The sequence below is a fragment of the Acartia tonsa genome, chromosome 6, assembly GCF_053477335.1.
Source record: "Acartia tonsa isolate MP-2025a chromosome 6, ASM5347733v1, whole genome shotgun sequence".
Taxonomy (NCBI): Eukaryota; Metazoa; Arthropoda; class Copepoda; order Calanoida; family Acartiidae; genus Acartia; species Acartia tonsa.
This window is the reverse complement of record NC_137265.1, coordinates 9,547,274-9,568,095: the sequence shown is the minus strand read 5'-3', so window position 1 is coordinate 9,568,095 and position 20,822 is coordinate 9,547,274. Positions and strand designations below refer to the sequence as shown.

At 31.1% G+C, this 20,822-nt stretch overlaps 1 protein-coding gene across 4 annotated transcripts in view; it reads right to left on the bottom strand.

Annotated features, from left to right (window-relative positions):
* The window catches only part of LOC145321806 (uncharacterized), a 163,199-nt gene that overhangs the window by 104,067 nt on the left and 38,310 nt on the right, over positions 1 to 20,822 (bottom strand). For all 4 annotated transcript variants that reach the window (XM_080163426.1, XM_080163428.1, XM_080163429.1 and 1 more), the window contains exons 13-15: positions 16,071 to 16,124; positions 12,743 to 12,827; positions 10,635 to 10,689 (exon numbers count right to left, since the gene is read on the bottom strand). In XM_080163426.1, coding sequence (XP_080019552.1) covers positions 10,635 to 10,689; positions 12,743 to 12,827; positions 16,071 to 16,124 — 194 coding nt within the window. The remainder of the gene's footprint in view (positions 1 to 10,634; positions 10,690 to 12,742; positions 12,828 to 16,070; positions 16,125 to 20,822) is intronic.

Below are 20,822 nucleotides of genomic sequence, written 5' to 3'. Positions count from 1 at the left end.
GGCAGAAAGTAATGTACTGTTTTAACTTCTATCTAACAGGAGATGAGAACTAACCTAACAATAGTAAATAAGGTTTAAAGAGTACATTTTTATATTATCTTATTCAGTGTTTATTTAAAATAACCAATAAAATTAAATCTTTATTCCACAATTTCATGTAACTGAGACACTGAAGAAGATAAATTTAAATCCATTGTCCTAGCATTGAATTAAAGAATTTATGTAATATATTTAAGAAGATTAATTATTTTTCATGTGACAGTTCCAATTGGTAGATCTTAAGGAGTAGTTTAATTCTAATTAATTTTTCGGGTATAGTCCCTTTCCTGACAACGCTCCTTAAGGGGCGATTCTTTTTTTTCACCCTGTGAGGCAATCACTAACCAATATAACCTAACCTAAACTAAAATAACCCATCAAAAGCCATTTAAAATATATAAGACGAATCGCCCCTTAAGGGGTGTTGCCACAAAAGGGACTATTCCTCATTTTTCTAATATTGAAAATATAGAATTTTGATTTGATTTTTTTTTATTTTACAATGTTTTTTTTTCAAGTTGTTTTAATAAAAACGTTCCCCCCTTTTCCTCTTGTTAATAATGTACTTACATAAATTGCGTCGATTATAAATTAATATTATTTAAATATTGTCTGCTAGCAATATGCAGTGGATTAGAACCGGTTCTCAGCAATACTGAAAAATTATATAAAGCATAATATGTACATTTTTATGGCCGCGGAAAGCTAAATATAATACGATGCGTCGTATATTCCTGAACGATGAATCATAAAATTATTGGAGATAAGATATCCTGTGGGGCAATCACCTAACCCAATATAACTTAACCTAACCTAAATAACCTCTAAAACACCATTTTAAAAATACGACGAATCGCCCCTTAAAGCGTTGCCACAAAAGGGAATAATCTTATGATCTAATTAGGGATCTAAAGGGAAAGAAAATGGCCGAAAATTGATATACATCCCCGAGGATGATGCACAAAATTATCCTTTCTGAGATCAAAATTAGTGGTTGAACATTTAAACACGTAACTAAACTAACCAACCAATTAAAAAATCAACGTTCCAAAAGTTGGTTAATTTACGAATAAGAAAACGTTATTATAAAACTTTGGGGACTAACGTGTAATAAACAGACCAATGTCTACTCTCTATCTGGATTAATCTAAATTTAGATTATTTATATACAAACATGTATAAGTATAAACAAAATTAAACAAGGATGACAACATCCATAAAAGCGTAGCTCTAAAATCAGTAGGGTCTGTTATAGGAATCATCATGCAAAGTTTGAAATTGATAAGACAATTATATCATGTCTAAATTTACGAAAAGAGGTAACTGTTACATATAGAAAGAACCAACCTAATTATAGAAAAGCTTCGTTTTGAACAGAAGTCTCAGGGATCTCTAGGGATAATGGCCGGTAAATTTGTGTACATTCCCAGTATAATTAATTTAAAATACCCCTTTCAATACTTTACTTATTTAAAGTCTAATGTACTTTCCCTCCCTGGGTTTACCCTTATACTAAAGTAACAGGATGTCTGTGTGTTTGTATGTTTGTGTGTTTGTACCAAAGGATCTCGCTTACCGCTGAACCGATTGGGTTCTCCTTAACAGGGTAGCTTCTCATAAGTCCCGGGAAGGTTTATAACTATTTTGGGGGAGGGTACCACCACCCTCTCAGGAGAAATCGCCCCTAGAAAAAAATTACCCCTCCCGAAAAAGAGACTTGAACGAAACATAAACAAACTATTTCTGTAATTAGATATTTTAAATAAAAAAAAACATTCAAAGTGCCACTAGAGGCCTCTAGGGGCGTAGCCGCTAGTATAAAGATAAAAGATTAAACAACAGTTACTCTAATAATTAAACCAAGTATTTTTTTCAGGGATGATTTTTCATGGAATGGTTAATTAGTTTTATTTTGTATTACAAAAATAAAAAAAAACTCTAATTTATTCAATTCTAAATATTTATGGGGAGAAAAAAATCTAACTTTCTATCCGCTTTCCTAAAAATTCGAAGAAAGCCCTTGCAATCATTACATAATTTATCAGCTGATTTATTTGAACCGCTGAAAATGAAGTTGTCAACTATCTTTAGAGTTTGTACCAGATAAATGGAGAATTGCATTAGATGATACTAACAGCTATGACACTAATATGCCTATGCTCTATGTAGAGAGGTGGGTACTTTTCATCAAATACAAATGTCCAACTCTAGGTATGGTTTTTATCTTCTTTAAAAAGAAACCTAATTTTTATCTTTGGGGAGGGTTAGTTAATTTTTTTTTCTTGGGCAATTTCTCCTGTTTCTTTTATATAAGCATTGATTATTGTATAGGTATATTTTATGAAGAAAAAAATAGTTTGATATAATAATCAAAAATAAATATGTAGAAATATTAGATTCATATTAAATACTTTTTGGTATAATATTTTATGTGTTGGCTACTGTAAAGGATTATGAAATAAGTTTGATAGATAGATAGCCAGTTAGGGAGAGGGTAACAGGGAAGGGGAGAAATGATAATAACAGGTGGCCAAAAAAAAATATATATTATAAAAAATACAAAAAAAATATGTAATGAGCCTAGTAAAAAAATCAAGAGACTACATTTTTGTAGAGAATCTACATTTCTAAATTTTAAATTGATAATTTTTGCTCTCAATATTTCCACCTGGCCACTAAAGCTGTGAGAACATACACAGACACTAACACACATAGTACAAGGGCAGTCAGAAAGCTTCAACTGTACTTTGCAAACAACATTGTTACTCCATTAGTGTTATGATATCCTGGTTTATTGAAAACAAAAAAGCAAAGTTTTTCTGTCTGTAGCTTAAGATCTCATAAATTGAAAGGACAGAAATGCTATGTTTTGCAATAATTTGCTATGTGAAGGACAGAAATGCTAAGTTTTCCAAGAATTTGCTATGTTTTGCAAGAATTTGCTATGTTTTGCCAGAATTTGCTATGTTTTGCCAGAATTTGCTATGTTTTGCAAGAATTTGCTATGTTTTGCCAGAATTTGCTATGTTTTGTAAGAATTTGCTATGTTTTGTAAGATTTTGCTATGTTTTGCAAGAATTTGCTATGTTTTGTAAGAATTTGCTATGTTTTGCAAGAATTAGCTATGTGAAGGACAGAAAAGCTAAGTTTTCCAAGAATTTGCTATGTTTTGCAAGAATTAGCTATGTGAAGGACAGAAAAGCTAAGTTTTGCAAGAATTTGCTATGTTTTGCCAGAATTTCCTATGTTTTGCCAGAATTTCCTATGTTTTGCCAGAATTTGCTATGTTTTGCAAGAATTTGCTATGTTTTGCAAGAATTTGCTATGTTTTGTAAGATTTTGCTATGTTTTGCAAGAATTAGCTATGTGAAGGACAGAAAAGCTAAGTTTTCCAAGAATTTGCAATGTTTTGCCAGAATTTGCTATGTTTTGCAAGAATTTGCTATGTTTTGCAAGAATTAGCTATGTAAAGGACAGAAAAGCTAAGTTTTCCAAGAATTTGCTATGTTTTGCAAGAATTTGCTATGTTTTGCCAGAATTTGCTATGTTTTGCAAGAATTTGCTATGTTTTGCCAGAATTTGCTATGTTTTGCCAGAATTTGCTATGTTTTGCAAGAATTTGCTATGTTTTGCCAGAATTTGCTATGTTTTGCAAGAATTTGCTATGTTTTGTAAGATTTTGCTATGTTTTGCAAGAATTAGCTATGTGAAGGACAGAAAAGCTAAGTTTTCCAAGAATTTGCAATGTTTTGCCAGAATTTGCTATGTTTTGCAAGAATTTGCTATGTTTTGTAAGAATTTGCTATGTTTTGCAAGAATTAGCTGTGTAAAGGACAGAAAAGCTAAGTTTTCCAAGAATTTGCTATGTTTTGCAAGAATTAGCTATGTGAAGGACAGAAAAGCTAAGTTTTCCAAGAATTTGCTATGTTTTGCAAGAATTTGCTAAGTTTTGCAAGAATTTGCTATGTTTTGCAAGAATTTGCTATGTTTTGCAAGAATTTGCTATGTTTTGCAAGAATTTGCTATGTGAAGGACAGAAATGCAATGTTTTGCAAGAATTTGCTATGTTTTGCAAGAATTTGCTTAGTTTTGCAAGAATTTGCTATGTTTTGCAAGAATTTGCTATGTGAAGGACAGATAAACTATTTTATGCAAGATTTTGCTATGTGAAGGACCAAAAAGCTAGGTTTTGTGTGGTGAAGGGAGGCTACTTATGTCCTTCATCTTGCAAAATCTTTGTTAAGGGAGACAAGTTATGCCCTTCATCTAACAAATTCTCACAAATTTGCTATGTTTTGCAAGAATTTGCTATGTTTTGCAAGAATTTGCTATGTGAAGGACAGAAATGCAATGTTTTGCAAGAATTTGCTATGTTTTGCAAGAATTTGCTAAGTTTTGCAAGAATTTGCTATGTTTTGCAAGAATTTGCTATGTGAAGGACAGATAAACTATTTTATGCAAGATTTTGCTATGTGAAGGACCAAAAAGCTAGGTTTTGTGTGGTGAAGGGAGGCTACTTATGTCCTTCATCTTGCAAAATCTTTGTTAAGGGAGACAAGTTATGCCCTTCATCTAACAAATTCTCACATAAGGGAAGCTACTTATGTCCTTCCTAGGAAGGTGACTTCTGTCCTAATTAAGGAATGACTTTGTTTTCTTTCCATGATCCAAACTAATAAATAAAAATCTATTTTTAGTAGCAAAGCAACGCTTTATATAACCATGTACGTCCATAGGTCAGTCAATCCGTAACTTTTTAGAGAAAATGTGATTTATTCGGCTGCTATTCAAGTTAGACAGCTGAAATTTTGGGTGAAGATTACCTGTACCGATAAGCTACTTGTTGGTATTGTTATCCTTGTTTTTTTTAATATTTAATAATCTTGTTGTGATAATTTCCTTGAAATATTAGATTGTGCTGTATTATTATTATTATGTGTTGATGTGTTGACACCAGAACTTACGGCCAGGTGATCTACGTCTAGTAGGGTTCAGTGGTTGCAGCTTTATGAATATTTAGAGGCCTCTAGGGGCACTTGATAGAAGGGGATGGAGGAGAAGCCCACATTAAATTTTAGTTTTAAAAGGAATTTTTTGAGTAGGTTTATTTTTATTGGGGTGATTTCTTTCGAGGTTGAGGGCACCCTCCCCAAAAATAGTTCCCGTAGACCTATAAAACCTTCACTATAGAGGAGAACCACATCGGTTCAGTAATTAAGGAGATCCTTAGCTACACAAACAGGCATTTTTATAAACGGTCAGGATACGCAAAATTTCCTGTAAAAGACACCTATATCCTATTACTTTTTTCAGACATCTATACAATAGCTAAAAATATTAGCAAAGATTAAAAATTCGACTAAAATCAGCTAAGATACCTTAAATTCTGAAAGGGTTACAAACAATTGTTGTAAATGACGACAAAGCATAAAATTTTAAAAAATTGCTGGAAAAGTAAAAAGCTATATGCCTTTCTGAACCTTTTTTAAAAAGGCATAAAAATTGTATAATTGTGCAACCCCTGCCTGAAAATTGACTGGCCAGGCCCTTGAGATCATCAGGGAGGAGAGAAACTATCTGTTCATTCAGAGTTCTGTTCTCCTTGGAGGCCAGGTAGATATCACACACTCCTTCCTCAACCTGCTTCTCTGTCAGGCGCCGCAGGTCTTCCGTCAGTCTGTTCTTGTCATCTGCAAGCGTGAGTGGTTAGAGATACAGGGATAGCACAATGGCAGGTAAATTATCCTCCCTCCTAATCATTTCTGTTTTACTAGTGCAGAATGATTTTTATAGAAAACAATGCTGCCTTTAGTTTAAAATATTGAAAGAGAATATCTGGAAAGAATGATTTATCTGCTTTTGCCACCATTCCCAATCTCGGTTTTTATGATATTAAAGGTTTCATACAAAGTTTGAAATTATATAAAAAAAAATGTAAAAGCTTTAAATTGTATAAAACCTTCATTTTTAAATATTGACATAAACCAATATGATATTGCTTATATTTTATATTTAATAAATTTTATAATATAAAATTTTATATAAAAGTAGAAGAATATCTCAAAAAAAGATGAAACAATAAAAATGAAATATTTTTAATATTTGTCTCAGATATTTCAAATATTTAGTGATGCAGCAACTCTATAATAAATTTGTTCATATTAAATCATAATAATCATTTATCGCATCGTATTATAAACAGCTTTCCGCGGATTTAAAAATGTACCATTATAAGATTAAAATCAGTTTTGTTAGCCCCGAGATGCCAAAGGCACGGGCTATAAAAAAATAGTTTTAATCTTATGATAATACATTTTTTTATTCGTAGAAATCTGGATATAATACGATGCGATACGTGATTTTTCAGTATTGCTGAGAACCGGTTATAACAGAGGATATTAGTTGGTTTCAAAGCCATACTGGAAAAAAATTTAATATCCTTATTTTAGAAATTACTCGTTATGTATTCGATTATGTAAGTTTAGCATTATAAAGAACTATCTGTAAAACTACACTTAAAAAGTATGATAAAATGTTTTACTTTAGGTTTTTTCGTTGTTAGAAAATAATATTGTTGCTTTATAATGGTACACATAAATAAATTTACAGGGTAGCATCATTAAATTTGCCAAGCATTTACAAATAATTAATTTTTTAGCGATAAAACTGTATTTTAAATGAGAAAAAAATCTTCAAGACGGCGTTGAAAACCCGGGGAAGGAGAGGACATTGGGCTGATTATAAAATCGTTTCAAAAGTTTTCTTATTCATTAGCATAACATCTTTGGGAACGAAAACAAAACGCTGGAAAATTGACTTATTATATGCTTCAAAAAAGGTATCGACACCCGCAAACAAAATAACATATTAACGCATTTTTTGGCACGTGCTTGATGAAAATAAAAGATGTTGTTTATCCTTATACTAAAGTAACAGGATGTCTGTGTGTCTGTCTGTGTGTACCGAAGGATCTCGCTAACCGCTGAACCGATCGGGTTCTCCTTAACAGGGTAGATTCTCATAGGTCCCAGGAAGGTTTTTAACTATTTTGGGGGAGGGTACCTTCACCCTCCCAAGAGAAATCACAAAAAAATGAAATATTCTCGCCGCGTAGCGCTTGGCGCTGCGTAGACACATGAATTTGAATTTAAACAGCTGATCAAACATAGACAAATTATTTCTCAGATCAGATATCTTAAATAAAAAAAAACATTTAATTGCCCCTAGAGGCCTCTAGGGGCGTAGCCGCTAGTTATGAAATAAAGCAACCAATTATTGAAAATTTACGACACAACTTTTTCTTTGACCACCCTGTACTTTGAGTGATGTATAAACTACTAATACTCAATGTATTGAAATATTCTTAGGAGAGGGACTCAAAGTAAAATTGAATATATTTCATGGTGCTCAAACGTTTCTTCCAAAATAATTTTGACTTTAAAATACAGCTTTTAAGTACATGTAGTTATGTTGTTATATTAGACATTACCCAAAGATATAAAATATGTTTCATCCCAAACTCAAATTTTAAATTATTATCAAAATCAATTTTAAGCAACTTTTAAAGAGTTTTTATTTAAAACTTGTTTGTTGGGTTGTATGGATTCCTTATTGAAGAGCCTACATCACCCACTCCACGTTTAATACAGGGTGCTAACAGAATAATAATTCGACCAAATAATATATATAAGCTTTAGATTCAAAACTATAATTTGGTATACAAATTAGGGACCCAGACAACTTTAAACAGCTAGCTTTTTTAGAGAAAAAATTGAAAATTACAAAAAAAAACAGTTGTAACAAAAAAATAAACTAATTGGAAAAAAATATTTTTCATAATTTTAACAGATGTTGAGGGCTTTCTTTTTTAATTGGTGCGCCCTGTACTACACTATGTACATTATTGTACTCTTATACATTCACTGTTCTATCTTATCTCACTCTTTGAATTTATTGGTCCACCCTGTACTCTTAAACACTCACGGTCTTCTCTTATCTAACTTTCTTATTTATACCCTGTACTACTCTAGATACACTGTATTTTTTCTTTGGACACCCTGTACTCTTAAACATTCACTGTACCCATTCTTTGGGACACCCTCTAATCTTAAACATTAACTTTTCTCTCTTATCTACATCTTTGAATAACTTGGTACACCCTGTACTTCACTCTTTACATACATTGTATTTTTTCTTTGGACAGCCTGTACTCTTAAACATTCACTGTCCTCTCTTATCTAACTTTCTGCCCATATTTGAAAAATTGGGAAAGGTTTTAAACATTATACTAATTTTTAAGAATTTTGAAAAATATTTTTAAAAATATCAATATTTTTTGCTCTATGAGTGCGCAGCTAAGTTAATTGATACGCGCTTATTGTGTATTTAAGCGTGCGCAGGCTGTGCATTCAACTTTTCAGCTGGTGGTAGGACTAACCGTTCGGTAAAAATATATCTTATTGTATTTTGACTTGGTCCCGAAAATACAAGGTAACTTGTAATAGAACGCAAGAATTCCTTTATTTAACCCACCAACCCTTATTAGAAATTAATCTTTAATAATATTATTTTCTTCATTGCCTTAGAAAGTTTTATATATCATAAAAAAATACACATTTACAGTTTTATATAAATTATGCTTTGATTTATCAAGTAAATAATCTTTGAAATGTTAAGATCGAGACAATAAAAGTTACTCTTTTGAAAAATAAATAACTCTGAAAGAAGATTTATCCCAAACGGTTAATTTGATTTGACATTGATTCATTAATATTTCCAAGATAACCTACCTACTATGGCAAATAGAATTTTAAGGTATAATTTATTCAAAAATGTTCATATTTTTTCTTCTTAATTGAAAATCCCCAAGATACAAAAAATAAAATATTACTGATGGATTTCTGTTAAGGGTAAGTGGGTTAAATTAAGCAATACTTTAATTCTATTTAAAATAAACACCCAGTACTTTCGTTGTAAAGATAAGATTTAGTTTAAAAATTCACCTTGTAAATAGTAATGTAATTAATGAAATACTTTTAGAGGGCTTCATAGCGTTATAAATATATGCATTTACAATATTATTTGGAAAATCTAAGTACAAATAATTTATGTAATCACTTCTGAATGTTGAATTAAATAAGAAATTAATTAGAGATTAAATAGGCCAATAATATACATAAGTTTAAAAAGTACAAAAATCGAATAACCACTAATAAATAACAAAATTACAAATGTTTTTTTCATCTCTTTATTATATTTTATTAATTAACTCGTTTAAAAGATATTTGTAAAACTCGAGGAAGACTCCTATTTAGACAGTTAGGGAGTTGAATCCATTTTTATAGAAGCAGAAATATAATCTATGATTATGGTTTGGACCCTCTAAAACTGTAATCTACCCTTCCACTTTCCCCTCTCTTGGTGAAGATATCTTCAACGCCGATACGATTTTTGAAATATAAGATTCCACTTTTGTCTCTGTTGTTGAAGATATCTTCACCAAGAGAGGCAAAAGTGGAATCTTAAATTTCAAATATCGTATCGGCGTTGAAGATATCTTCACCAAGAGAGAGGAAAGTGGAATCTTACATTTCAAAAATCGTATCAGCGTTGAAGATATCTTCACCAAGAGAAGGGAAAGTAGAATCTTACATTTCAAAAATCGTATCGGCGTTGAAGATATCTTCACCAAGAGAGGGGAAAGTGGAAAGGTAGATTACAGTTTTAGAGGGTCAAAACCATAATCATAGATTATATTTCTGCTTCTATAAAAATGGATTCAACTCCCTAACTGTTAGATAATATGTGCTGTACAAATTAAAATTGGGAGCTCTAATAAAAACAATAATCATTACAGTTGAAAAATATTTATAACACATAAAGATAATTCTAAAAAAGCCTTCCTTTTATCACTTTGTATGTCTTTGAATATACAAAGCAAGCTCCATTTATTTAAATGTATAATGTTTTAAAAGAATATAGTTACACCCTCTAAAAAAAATGATTATTGTAACTAGATCTTTAGGTTTAAAACCTAGCAAACGACCCTTTCAAAATTTAAGTTTTATCATTAAGCATTAACTAACTAAAGCTACTTATGATACCATCTTGCTTGAAATTTATTAAAATAATCTTTAATTTTAACATAAAGAATTAGAAGATTTTTTATATGACAGTTCTTTTAGTTAAAAAAATTAAAATTTATCTATGAAAATATAAGAATTGCAAAAGTAAATTGTAAAAGATTCATATTATTAAAATTAGTGTTCAAGGATAGGACAGTAGGAAAAAATGAATTGTGTTAGAATTGATTTTTATTTAATTAATTTATTTGCTATTGCCCATTCCCTTCTTTATTATAGTAACTTTTTTATGCAAGAAAATTGAAAAGAAAAAAAATAGCAACTGTTACTAAGCTGCTATAAAATTTCAAATGTTTTAGCCAAATTTTATAACAGCTTAATTACAAATTGCTGATTATTTTTAAAGGTCATATAAAAGTGAGGTATACATATGAAGAATATAGGTGTACCTACATAGATCCACATTGTACTACATCACAATGTACAATAGCATGCATGGATATTTGGACTTACCAAGTAATCTTTGAACCATTTGATCTCGTTCTATTCCATTGCTACTTCCCATATCCTGAAAAATGAATATTTTTTGTTAGCTAAGGCATAAGACAGTAAGAGGCAGGGCTCGGCAGCCGTGACTAAGCCTCAAATTTATATTAATTTGGAATTTGGATGCTTTGAAAAAATGTTTGAAAAGAGGGTTTGCCATATTTGGATCAGGTTTAGACTTCCAGCTGATTTGTAAAATTGTAAAAGGTTAATTTTCATGAGGTTTACAGGCGGCTGAAGGCTGCTGAGCCCTTGTAAGAGGAATAAGGATAAAGAGAGAAAAATAGATAGATAGATAGAGAGAGAGAAAGAGAGAGAAAAGTAGAGAGAGAGAGAGAGAGGGAGAGAGAAAGAGATAGAGGGAGAGAAAGAGAGAGAGAGAGAGAGAGAGAGAGAGAGAGAGAAAGAAAGAAAGGGAGAGAGAGAGAGAGAAAAAAAGAGAAATTTTAAAGGTAAAAAAAAGAAAGAGAGAGAAAAGTAGATAGAGAGAGAGAAAGAGAGAGAGAGAGAGAGAGAGAGAGAGAGAGAGAGAGAGAGAGAGAGAGGGGGAGAGAGAAAGAGATAGAGGGAGAGAGAGAGAGAGAGATGGAGTGATAAAAATATTAATATTTAGTTAATTATTAGGCTTTGAAGATAATTTAAGAGATAAATAGAAGTAAAGAAGAGAGCAAAAAAAAGAAAATATAGAAAAAGAGATATAGAGTGAGAGTTAATGATTAGGTTGAGTGTTAAACATAATCCGAAGGATAATCCGGCCAAAGTCACTACTTAAACAGTTGGGTCTATGAAACTATTTTTGTTTACTAGAAACTACTTGAAAAGCAGAATAAAATTGCAATATATCCTAAAAATTCCACGGTGTATTCTATTTTGTCTAGTTATGCATGTTTAAAGGGATAAAACAATCTGATTTTCTCCAATAAAATCCTAGTTTAAATTTAAAGTATAGTATAAATCCGTCCAAGTCACTACTTAAACAGTTGGGTCTATGAAACTATTTTTGTTTACTAGAAACTACTTGAAACGCAGAATAAAATGGCAATATATCCTAAAAATGCCACGGTGTATTCTATTTTGTCAAGTTATGCATGTTTGATGGGATAAAACAATCTTATTTTCTCCAATAAAATCCTAGTTTAGAAGGTAAATTTAAAGTATAGTATAGATCCGTACAAGTCACTACTTAAACAGTTGGGTCTTTTTGTTTAATATTAACAACTTAATGTGGTCTCTTAAATCGCAGGGTAGAAGCGCAAAGTATTCTCATAATGCCGCACTCTATTTTTTAATAGATCAACAAGCCTAGTTTGATTTAAAAAACATATTATTTACTTTATTAAAATAAAAATAAATTAGTAGCATTCTAGGTCCAAAGTTTCTACTGAAACAGTTGGGACTATGAAACTAATTTTAGTTGCCAGTTACTTTTCAAATGCATTAGCGGCTACAACCATAGAGGCCTCTAGGGACACGTAAAATTGTTTCTTTTCAATCTATTTTTAAATCAGCTACTTACCAAAATATTTTTCTCTCCGATAGATGATGTTAGTTATGTTCTTAGCTAATTGCAAAAATGGCTAAGGAGAACCCGATCGGTTCAGTGGTTAGAGAGATCCTTCGGTACAAACAAACAGACAGACAGACAGACATCGATCTACTTTGTATTATAGATATTCTATTAGTAGAAATGCAATTTATCTATAATACAAAGTAGAACGATGTCTGTCTGTCTGTCTGTTTGTTTGTAGCGAAGGATCTCGCTAACCGCTGAACCGATCGGGTTCTCCTTAACAGGGTAGATTCTCATATGTCCCGGGAAGGTTTAAAACTATTTTGGGGGAGGGTACCACCACCCTCCCTAGAGAAATTAAATTTTTAAAAAAATTATCGATTTCAGAAAGAGAGTTCAACGAAAAATAAACATCAAACGTAAAAAAAAACATATTTTAAATATATAATAAAAACATTTAAAGTGCCACTAGAGGCCTCTAGGGGCGTAGCCGCTAGTGTCCTTATAATGTAATATCACATTATTTTGCTTCAATCAGATAGGACAATTCTATTAAGTATATTACCTGGAGCTGTTTATGAATATTAGCTCTAATATTATTTTCATTGTGCTTCTCTGCTAAACTCCTCTCTCTACGTCTCACAATATCACTGAAAATAAAAGAGCAATGAGGTTTTAAATGGATAGGAAGGCTCAATCATGTCAGTTTTACTACCTTTATGAAGTTTTTTTTCAGTCAGATAGATATCCTTTTAATAAAGTAACAGGATGTCTGTCTGTCTGTTTGTACAAGGGATCTCGTTTACCGCTCAACCGATCGGGTGCTCCTTAACAGGGTAGCTTCTCATATGTTTGGGGAAGGTTTATAACTATTTTGGGGAGGGGTAACCCCACCCTCCCAAGAGAAATCACATAAAAATCTAATTTTTTTAATATTCATAGACAAATTATTTCTCAAATTAGCTAGTTATCTTATAATTTATTGGTTTAAATGTCTACACTCATGGTCTACTTAGCATCATGCCTACAAAGTTACAACTTTTTTTGACAAATAGCAGCTTCGTTGAGGCTAGAGGCCTCTAGGGGCACTTAATCTGGAGGGGGGGAAGTCGATCCTTCACTTTAAGTTTTAGTTTTAGAAAAAGAAATTTTAATCAAATTTTGGGGTTGTTTTTTTTCTAGATATGATTTCATATTTGTTGAAGGAGGTACCCAAAATAGTCAAAAACCTTCTGTGGACCTTTGTAAATCTTTACTACAAAGGTGAACCATATCGGTTCTCAAGATTCTATGTTATACACACACAAGCAGACATCCTTTAAAAATTACTTAGCGCAAACACATTATTTCACTTGATAGACAGAAACATATTTACAGTACAACATGAGATGATGATATGCTTTTAGGCTTTTTGACGAGGAAATGACGTTTTTTGAGTATAGTCATTACAAACATAACAAGAAATACATCATCATATAATGGTGTGAATATAAAACTGCAAAATTTTGGCGCTTTTTAAGCCTGGTATTTAATGAGATAGATTTAATAAATATATTTTTCTACATTTATTCCAGTAGTTGTTAATAATCTTTTCCGTTGCATGTCTATTAAATTGCTAAATAATTTTATTTTTTGAAAAATTGGCACGAAAGATTGTGCTAAATGAAGGAGTAACCTTCCTGCAGTACTTTTTAGTTTACTAACATACGCAGACTTACATACAAACAAACAACTACCTTCGCCCCTAGCCTCTAGGGGCTTTGCCCCAAGAGGTGATCAAAAAAAAAGTAAAGGTGAAATTCGTAAAAAAAGGGACCAAGGAAATCTACAAAAAAAAAAAATAAAAAATGGGGAGGATTTTTTTCTTTTTGGAGGGTTACGGGTGTCCCACCCCTCAAGAAAATAGCCTAAAACCACCACAGGACCAGTAGGTATATTTCCTGAGTAGAATCCGATCAGTTCAGTGGTTACCGAGATCCTAAGCTTCAGGCAGACGGACGGACAGGCGGTTAGACATCAAGCTACTTTGTATTATAAATAACAGAAAACTAAAACTAGTCTTTTTTTATCTTATCTAGTTCATTTATTTTTGGTTAGTTTACGTTTGATTTGAGGATGAGTACTATTAGGACACAGCTTACTTGCGTTTGAAACAGGTTTTTTTTATGCCAGTAACAAAAAAGGAATATTTTAAATCGTAAAAGATGTTATATGAGTTTCATAGTATCCAATATTAAAAAACCATACATGTTACTTGTAAGCGAAAATTATATAATTTTTACAAAAGTTTTTTTCTAAATTTTTTAAAGATAATCTGATAAATTATCAACTTTTAAAATTAAGTAATTTTTGTGTTATGTAATTTTTGTTAAGTTGCTATAAGTGATTTATTTGAAAAATTCATTAAATGTATATGAAAACTTGCAAATATTGAATTTATTTATTGTTTGTTCTTGTTCTGGCATTTAAACTAAAAAGTAATTAAACAACCTAAATATTGCTAAAGACAACTGTGAATTTTAGTATCTGTTAGTTACTCATAACGCTTGTCAGAACATATTCATCAATACAAATACAATACATTATACAATATATAGAGTAGACCTGTCCATTATTTTTTTTAAAAATGCAATAAATTGTACAATGCATAGCGTAGACCTGTACAATATTAAACAATTCAAATACAAAATAGACCCGTCAAAAATTCATCAATACAAATACAATACATTATACAATATACAGAGTAGACCTGTCCATTATTTTTTAAAAAAATGCAATAAATTGTACAATGCATAGAGTAGACCTGTACAACATTAAACAATTCAAATACAAAATAGACCCGTCAAATATTCATCAATACAAATACAATACATTATACAATATACAGAGTAGACCTGTCCAAAATATAATAACACAAGTACAATACATTAAACAATACACATATTAGACCTGCCCAATTCATGTGAACAAATTGTGTAAATACACCTTGCTAACCAGCAATTCAATTATACTTAATTATAAGCCAAAAATGCAAATATTGATCGGGTCTAACACATATTGTCAGTCTTTTGTACTACCCTTCAATTAGTGAAAGAAGCCATTTAAGACTGCTGCTATGTATGGATTGGCTTGATGTGTAGATATCAGGGACAAAGGGATATAATATAGTAGATAAAGAAGCATTTAAGACTGATGCTATATATGGTTTGGCTTGATGGGTAGATATCAGAGATACAGGGATAGAACTATGGTAGACAGATAATTCTTTCTGATTTATCTTACTTTGTTAAGTTCTATACTCTTACTTATTGGATGGGTAGATACCTAAAGTATAGGTAGGACAATGTAGAATAGATTATTCTTCCAATCTTTCACATACAGTAAAATAAAAAAAAATAGTTTGTTAGCTTGCTTGATAATGTCTTATTCAATTTAATTTGATTTGCCAAAGCTTACTACAAAATATAACACAAAATCTATTAAAAGATCGGATCATCGAAAGAAAACAAAGTAGCGGGTTTCGTCATATTTTCACAGAAGCTTTTGATTATTTAGGTTATTTTAGGTTAATGATTGCCCCGCAGGATTAGAAAATTGGTCCCGCAGGGTTAAAGCCCTCCGCAGAGGCTAGAAAGAGAAAAGCTACTGTGAAATTACGACAAAACCCACTACTTCGTTTTCTTTCCATGATCCAAATGATCTTAATTAACATACTTTATATGTATATTATATCTATAAAATTATTTTCATACATTAGTTTTATAAGTTCCACGGCAAAACAGAAATGATAAGAAATAGTTAGCATATAATAACAAACTGAAAGTAAGTAACATACGGACAGACCCTAGTTATAGATTACCCTCACTACTAAAATTATAAAATGATTGAACTACCTTTTTCCAATATAAGCCACTAACGTGTAGTCTCCTAATCTGTAAGCCTCTTTTCTGAAATTATATATTTTCATATTAATTTGATAAAATTACTTAAACATATTAGAAAGCTTATTTTCTGAAATATAATATTATACATTTAAAGCGACTGAAAAGCATCAAGGAGCTGTGTAATTAAAGGGATAGGAAAAGCAGAAAATAGCCAAAACATTCCCAATTATAAAAATTGAGTACCTTAAAACCTTCCCAGGACTTTAATGAAATGGAAAACACAGTCGCTTCCGTGGTTATCAAAATCTTAAGCTAAAGATAAAAACCCTTACTACTTTATTTTATTGGTCCCTTCCCTCTCCAGCCCACCCCCATAGTTTCTAGGGTTACAAATATTTAAAAATATCTTTCATTCACCGATCAAATGTTTTGATATAGTCAAAAGACGTTAATTACAATCTTAATTAAATACAATTCTTAATGTATTTTGTTTCTTAAAGGCTTCAAAGGCAGTAAAACAAAATCAAAGGGTTTAAACTGGTTTGAATATGTCGGAAAAGAAGCGGATTTCAGAAATATATTTTAATAGAATAATCATTTCTTTAGAAATAATTTAAATTTATGTATTTCCAAGATTTTCTTGATATTCATTGGCATACTTGAAATCCAACAATCAATTTATGTTCCAGATTTATTTGTGTGTATGTGTATATGTGTGTGTGTGTGTGTGTGTATGTGTAAATGTGTAAGTGTGTGTGTGTATGTGTGTGTATGTGTATGTATGCGTGTGTATGTGTGTGTGTGTGTGTTTGCAGGGCTAACCCTCCATTGTCAGCACTATTGGGCTCAGGGAATTAAAGGATAATGTCAATCTACAACCATATCTTTCCCCAAAAATTATCAGGAAAAAATGGAAAAATTATAATATACCATTTTGAAGAAAATAAATTTTTCTTGCATTGTCCTATCCCTGATTATACATGTTTGTCTTAGGGGAGTGAGAGGACAGTGGGAGAAAATGGAGGAACAGTTTTTACAATTCTTAGGGGGAAGGACTTTAAGATATCGGAGTGTGCCTATAAAATTGCAAATTAGAAAAATAGAAACATTTCCTTTGATATATTTATAAAACTTTTTTTTTTTAAACATTAAGTAGATATGACCTAGGTTTTTTTACTGAGTTACAGTTTGCTGTTCTTCAAACCCTAAATTTTGTTAGTGTGTTATGGGTACACAACAAAAGTTCTAGGTAATCAATCAATACTAGCGGTTTGGAGGGCAATGAAATATAAAACCCCAACCCTTTCCCAAGACTTGAATTTAAAAAATGAATTAGCCTAAAACCATCACTGGATGCAAGCAAAGTTTTATTTTGTGGCCACTATATTCTACAAATTTAGCTGTTTTTGATAAACATTTGGATGAGGACTTTTGGTTTATGTTACTGAGTTTGCAATCTTTTGTTGAAAGCATAATCTTTAGACACACATCCTTACTCAAAACAATTACAATTTTCTTCATTATTATATAACATTGTAAGGATAAACCTTTAATGTCTATTAGTTAAGAGCTCACATCTTATTAGGTTAGCTTTTTAATTACTTTAAAGACATGGGAGGGACATGACAAAGGAGTCTAAATTGTAATGTCCTCTAATCTTATTTCAACGTTTGGCCACTTGATAGCTTAAAAACTTGAATCTTGATTGAGTTTTGAAAATAACAGTGTCCAAACTTTTCAATCAATTATTATTTAAATAAGAGGTGATTTTTGTTTATCATAATGGAGGTACATTATTTAATCGTCCCCTATGATCTTTTGTATGACTCATTTAATTGATACAGTACTGAAATTAAAGAAGAATTCATGTCTCTTATTATCAATTTTCTAAAGTTTGAGATGTAAAAAGATAATTTTAAGGTTTTAATTGATTTGCAAACTGAAATATGTATTAATATAAATAAAATATCTCACTGTAGGTGTACCTATCTTTAAAGCATGGTCCTTACACACACACACAACCACGCACACACACACACACATGTATAGATATATTTAGGGGTGTGTGAAGTGATGTGAGAAGATGAAAGGTGCTTTCTGTTGTCCGCGAAAATGAATACAGCAATTAAATGATTCTGCAAATATCACAATAGCAAAATTTGATAGAATTAAAAGCCCCCTCTGATTTCTATTGATTCTAATAACTTTTGTGCTTATCTGACCAATTGCATATACAAAGTTGTTTGGTTTTTTTTGTCTGTACTTTTGAGATCTGCATTTTGGATTGCTTTATATTCGCCCTAGGAGGGTTTAAGGCTATTTTATATATAAATCTTTGGATGGTTTTAAGCTATTTTTCTGCACCCCATTGAATTCCAATACATAGCCCTATATGTTTGATTGAAGCAAATTATCTCATAAATTACTGGGTGGGTTAGATTGTGTTTTCAGAGAAGGCTTGTAAAGGCCATGGGATGGTTTTAGTCTAATAATAAAGCACCATTTAACCCAATATTAAGCCCCTAGAGGCTGAGGGCGCAGTCACTAGAAATACATTAAATTAAAAAAAAATTTACTTTTATGCTGGAACACCATGAAGGAATACTCATTGAATATTCATAACTATAATGATGCAGGTATTAATACCAATATCAGAGAGATGGGTTTTCAAAAATATTTATTCTATTTACTACAATTCTATTACAAGTTTCGAACCAAAATAGGATGTTTTTTGGAAATCAATCAATAGCTATTAACACAAAATTTGCGATACAATGCCGCGTAAACATTTATTTAATACTGTTGTAATATATTTTTTTTCTTTTTATAATGTCGTCTTTTATTTTTTTGAGACTATAGGCTGTATACAATCTTATTATTTTTGATTAAAACAATTCCAAACTCATGCCAGAAAAAAGGTATTAATACCAATTCAAAGATATCAGTTAGGACCAGGCATTCAATACCTATACTATTCTAAGGAATATATCTACATAGTCAGATGCACAAATAGATTACTATGTATTGTACAATTTATAAGGACAAGTGGCTTTGACCTAAGCCTCTAGGGCCTTCACTTCAAAAAGGGGATAGTGAGTTATCTTTCAGCCAATTTAAGGTAGAGGAGGTATTTCTCCAAATAGTCTACAACTTTCGCTGGCAAAATATGAAAACTTCCAGTAAATTGGAAATGATCCAACCAGTGGTTTTATGAAATCGTAGCTAGCACACATAAATACTTACATTTATACAGAAAGACATCTTATTACTTTAGTACACAGGAATGATTCTTAAAAACATTTCAACCCCTAGCACTATGCATGAAAAGATAGGAATATTTGATAGAAATACACCTTGTCTCTTTCATAAGCAAGACTTTTCTACATGAAATATTGATTATTAGATATGATTCCTAGAGCGTTTAGGAATACTTAGGAAGCATCTTAATAATTAAGTATTTCAAAATTTAAATTTTGATCAGATGTGAATTCTTTAAAAAAGATTTGGCTCACTAAAAATATTGAGGCAAAATTATCCCTCTCTGAATTTTTAGCAAGCCTCACTGATTTTAGTGAGGCAAAAGTTTTTAAAGAATCCACCTCTGCTCTATCTCAAAAACAGTAGTCCATTAGTGTATCTAACTGGTATATAATGTGCATATTTCTTTAGCCTTTTTGTGCTTTATGCAAATAAGGAATATTACATAATGAGAATAATAAATAATAAAACACAAAACATGTATATTCAGCAGTAATGCAAACTATTGATTTTTTGAAGCACAGCAACTATATAATAGGAAGAGAAAAAGCATTGGGATACCTTTGACAAACCTTACTTTGTGGGTAATTTGTTAATATGGGATTGTGGGAATTGCCCCTAATACACCAATAAAATATTGGGTATAGAGAGTTGTCTGCAGATAGGTAAATAAAAAATTAACAAATATGGATTAATTTTATGATATAATTTCTTTTCCCTGGAAAGTTGTCTGAAATCTAATGTTTTTTTTCTATATTGCCTGAACCGGCTTTAATCCGGTGAAGATGAATTAAATTTTTTTTTTCCGTATAGCCTGAACCGGTTTTAATCCGATAAAAATGAATAAAATTTTTGGCCAGACAGGAAAATAAATAAAACACAATAAGGATTAACAATTATGAAATTAATTTACTCTGGCCAGAGTGAGTGCTAAACTGAAAGTATATAAAATCATTTCAAGGTCTTCTATTCGTATAATATTTCCATTTCTTAATTCTGACAGAGTACCAGGGTAGTGAGAGTACAGCACAACACAATTTGAACTCTCCCTACATTCTTTTTTTGCACCATGAACCCCTCCCCTTACTTAAATTTTGAATTGAATTAAGTAAGGGAGTCAGGAAAAAAAGTTGTGTCTACTAAATCAAAAATTTAAATAGAAGAGAAGTGAAGGGCAAGATTCAATCCATCAGGGTTGGATGGAAGGTGGGGGAGATTGGGGGGGTATTTTGTGCTTTACTTAATGCCAGGTGGGATATTGACACACAATTTATTCAGATTATTAAAGAATTTTCTCTCAGGCAATTTAGATCCTTTTCTTACTTTCTTTCAATAATATCTTTATTGTACAACATATAATGTAAAAGAATAATAGTAGAAATTTATTTTCAATTTTCTTGTCTTATATTTTTATATAATGGAATTTTTTCTCCAAAATTTAAATTAGTAGTACATTTTATTGAAAGATTAAAATTTGATAATAGAATTTCGATCTTTCAACAT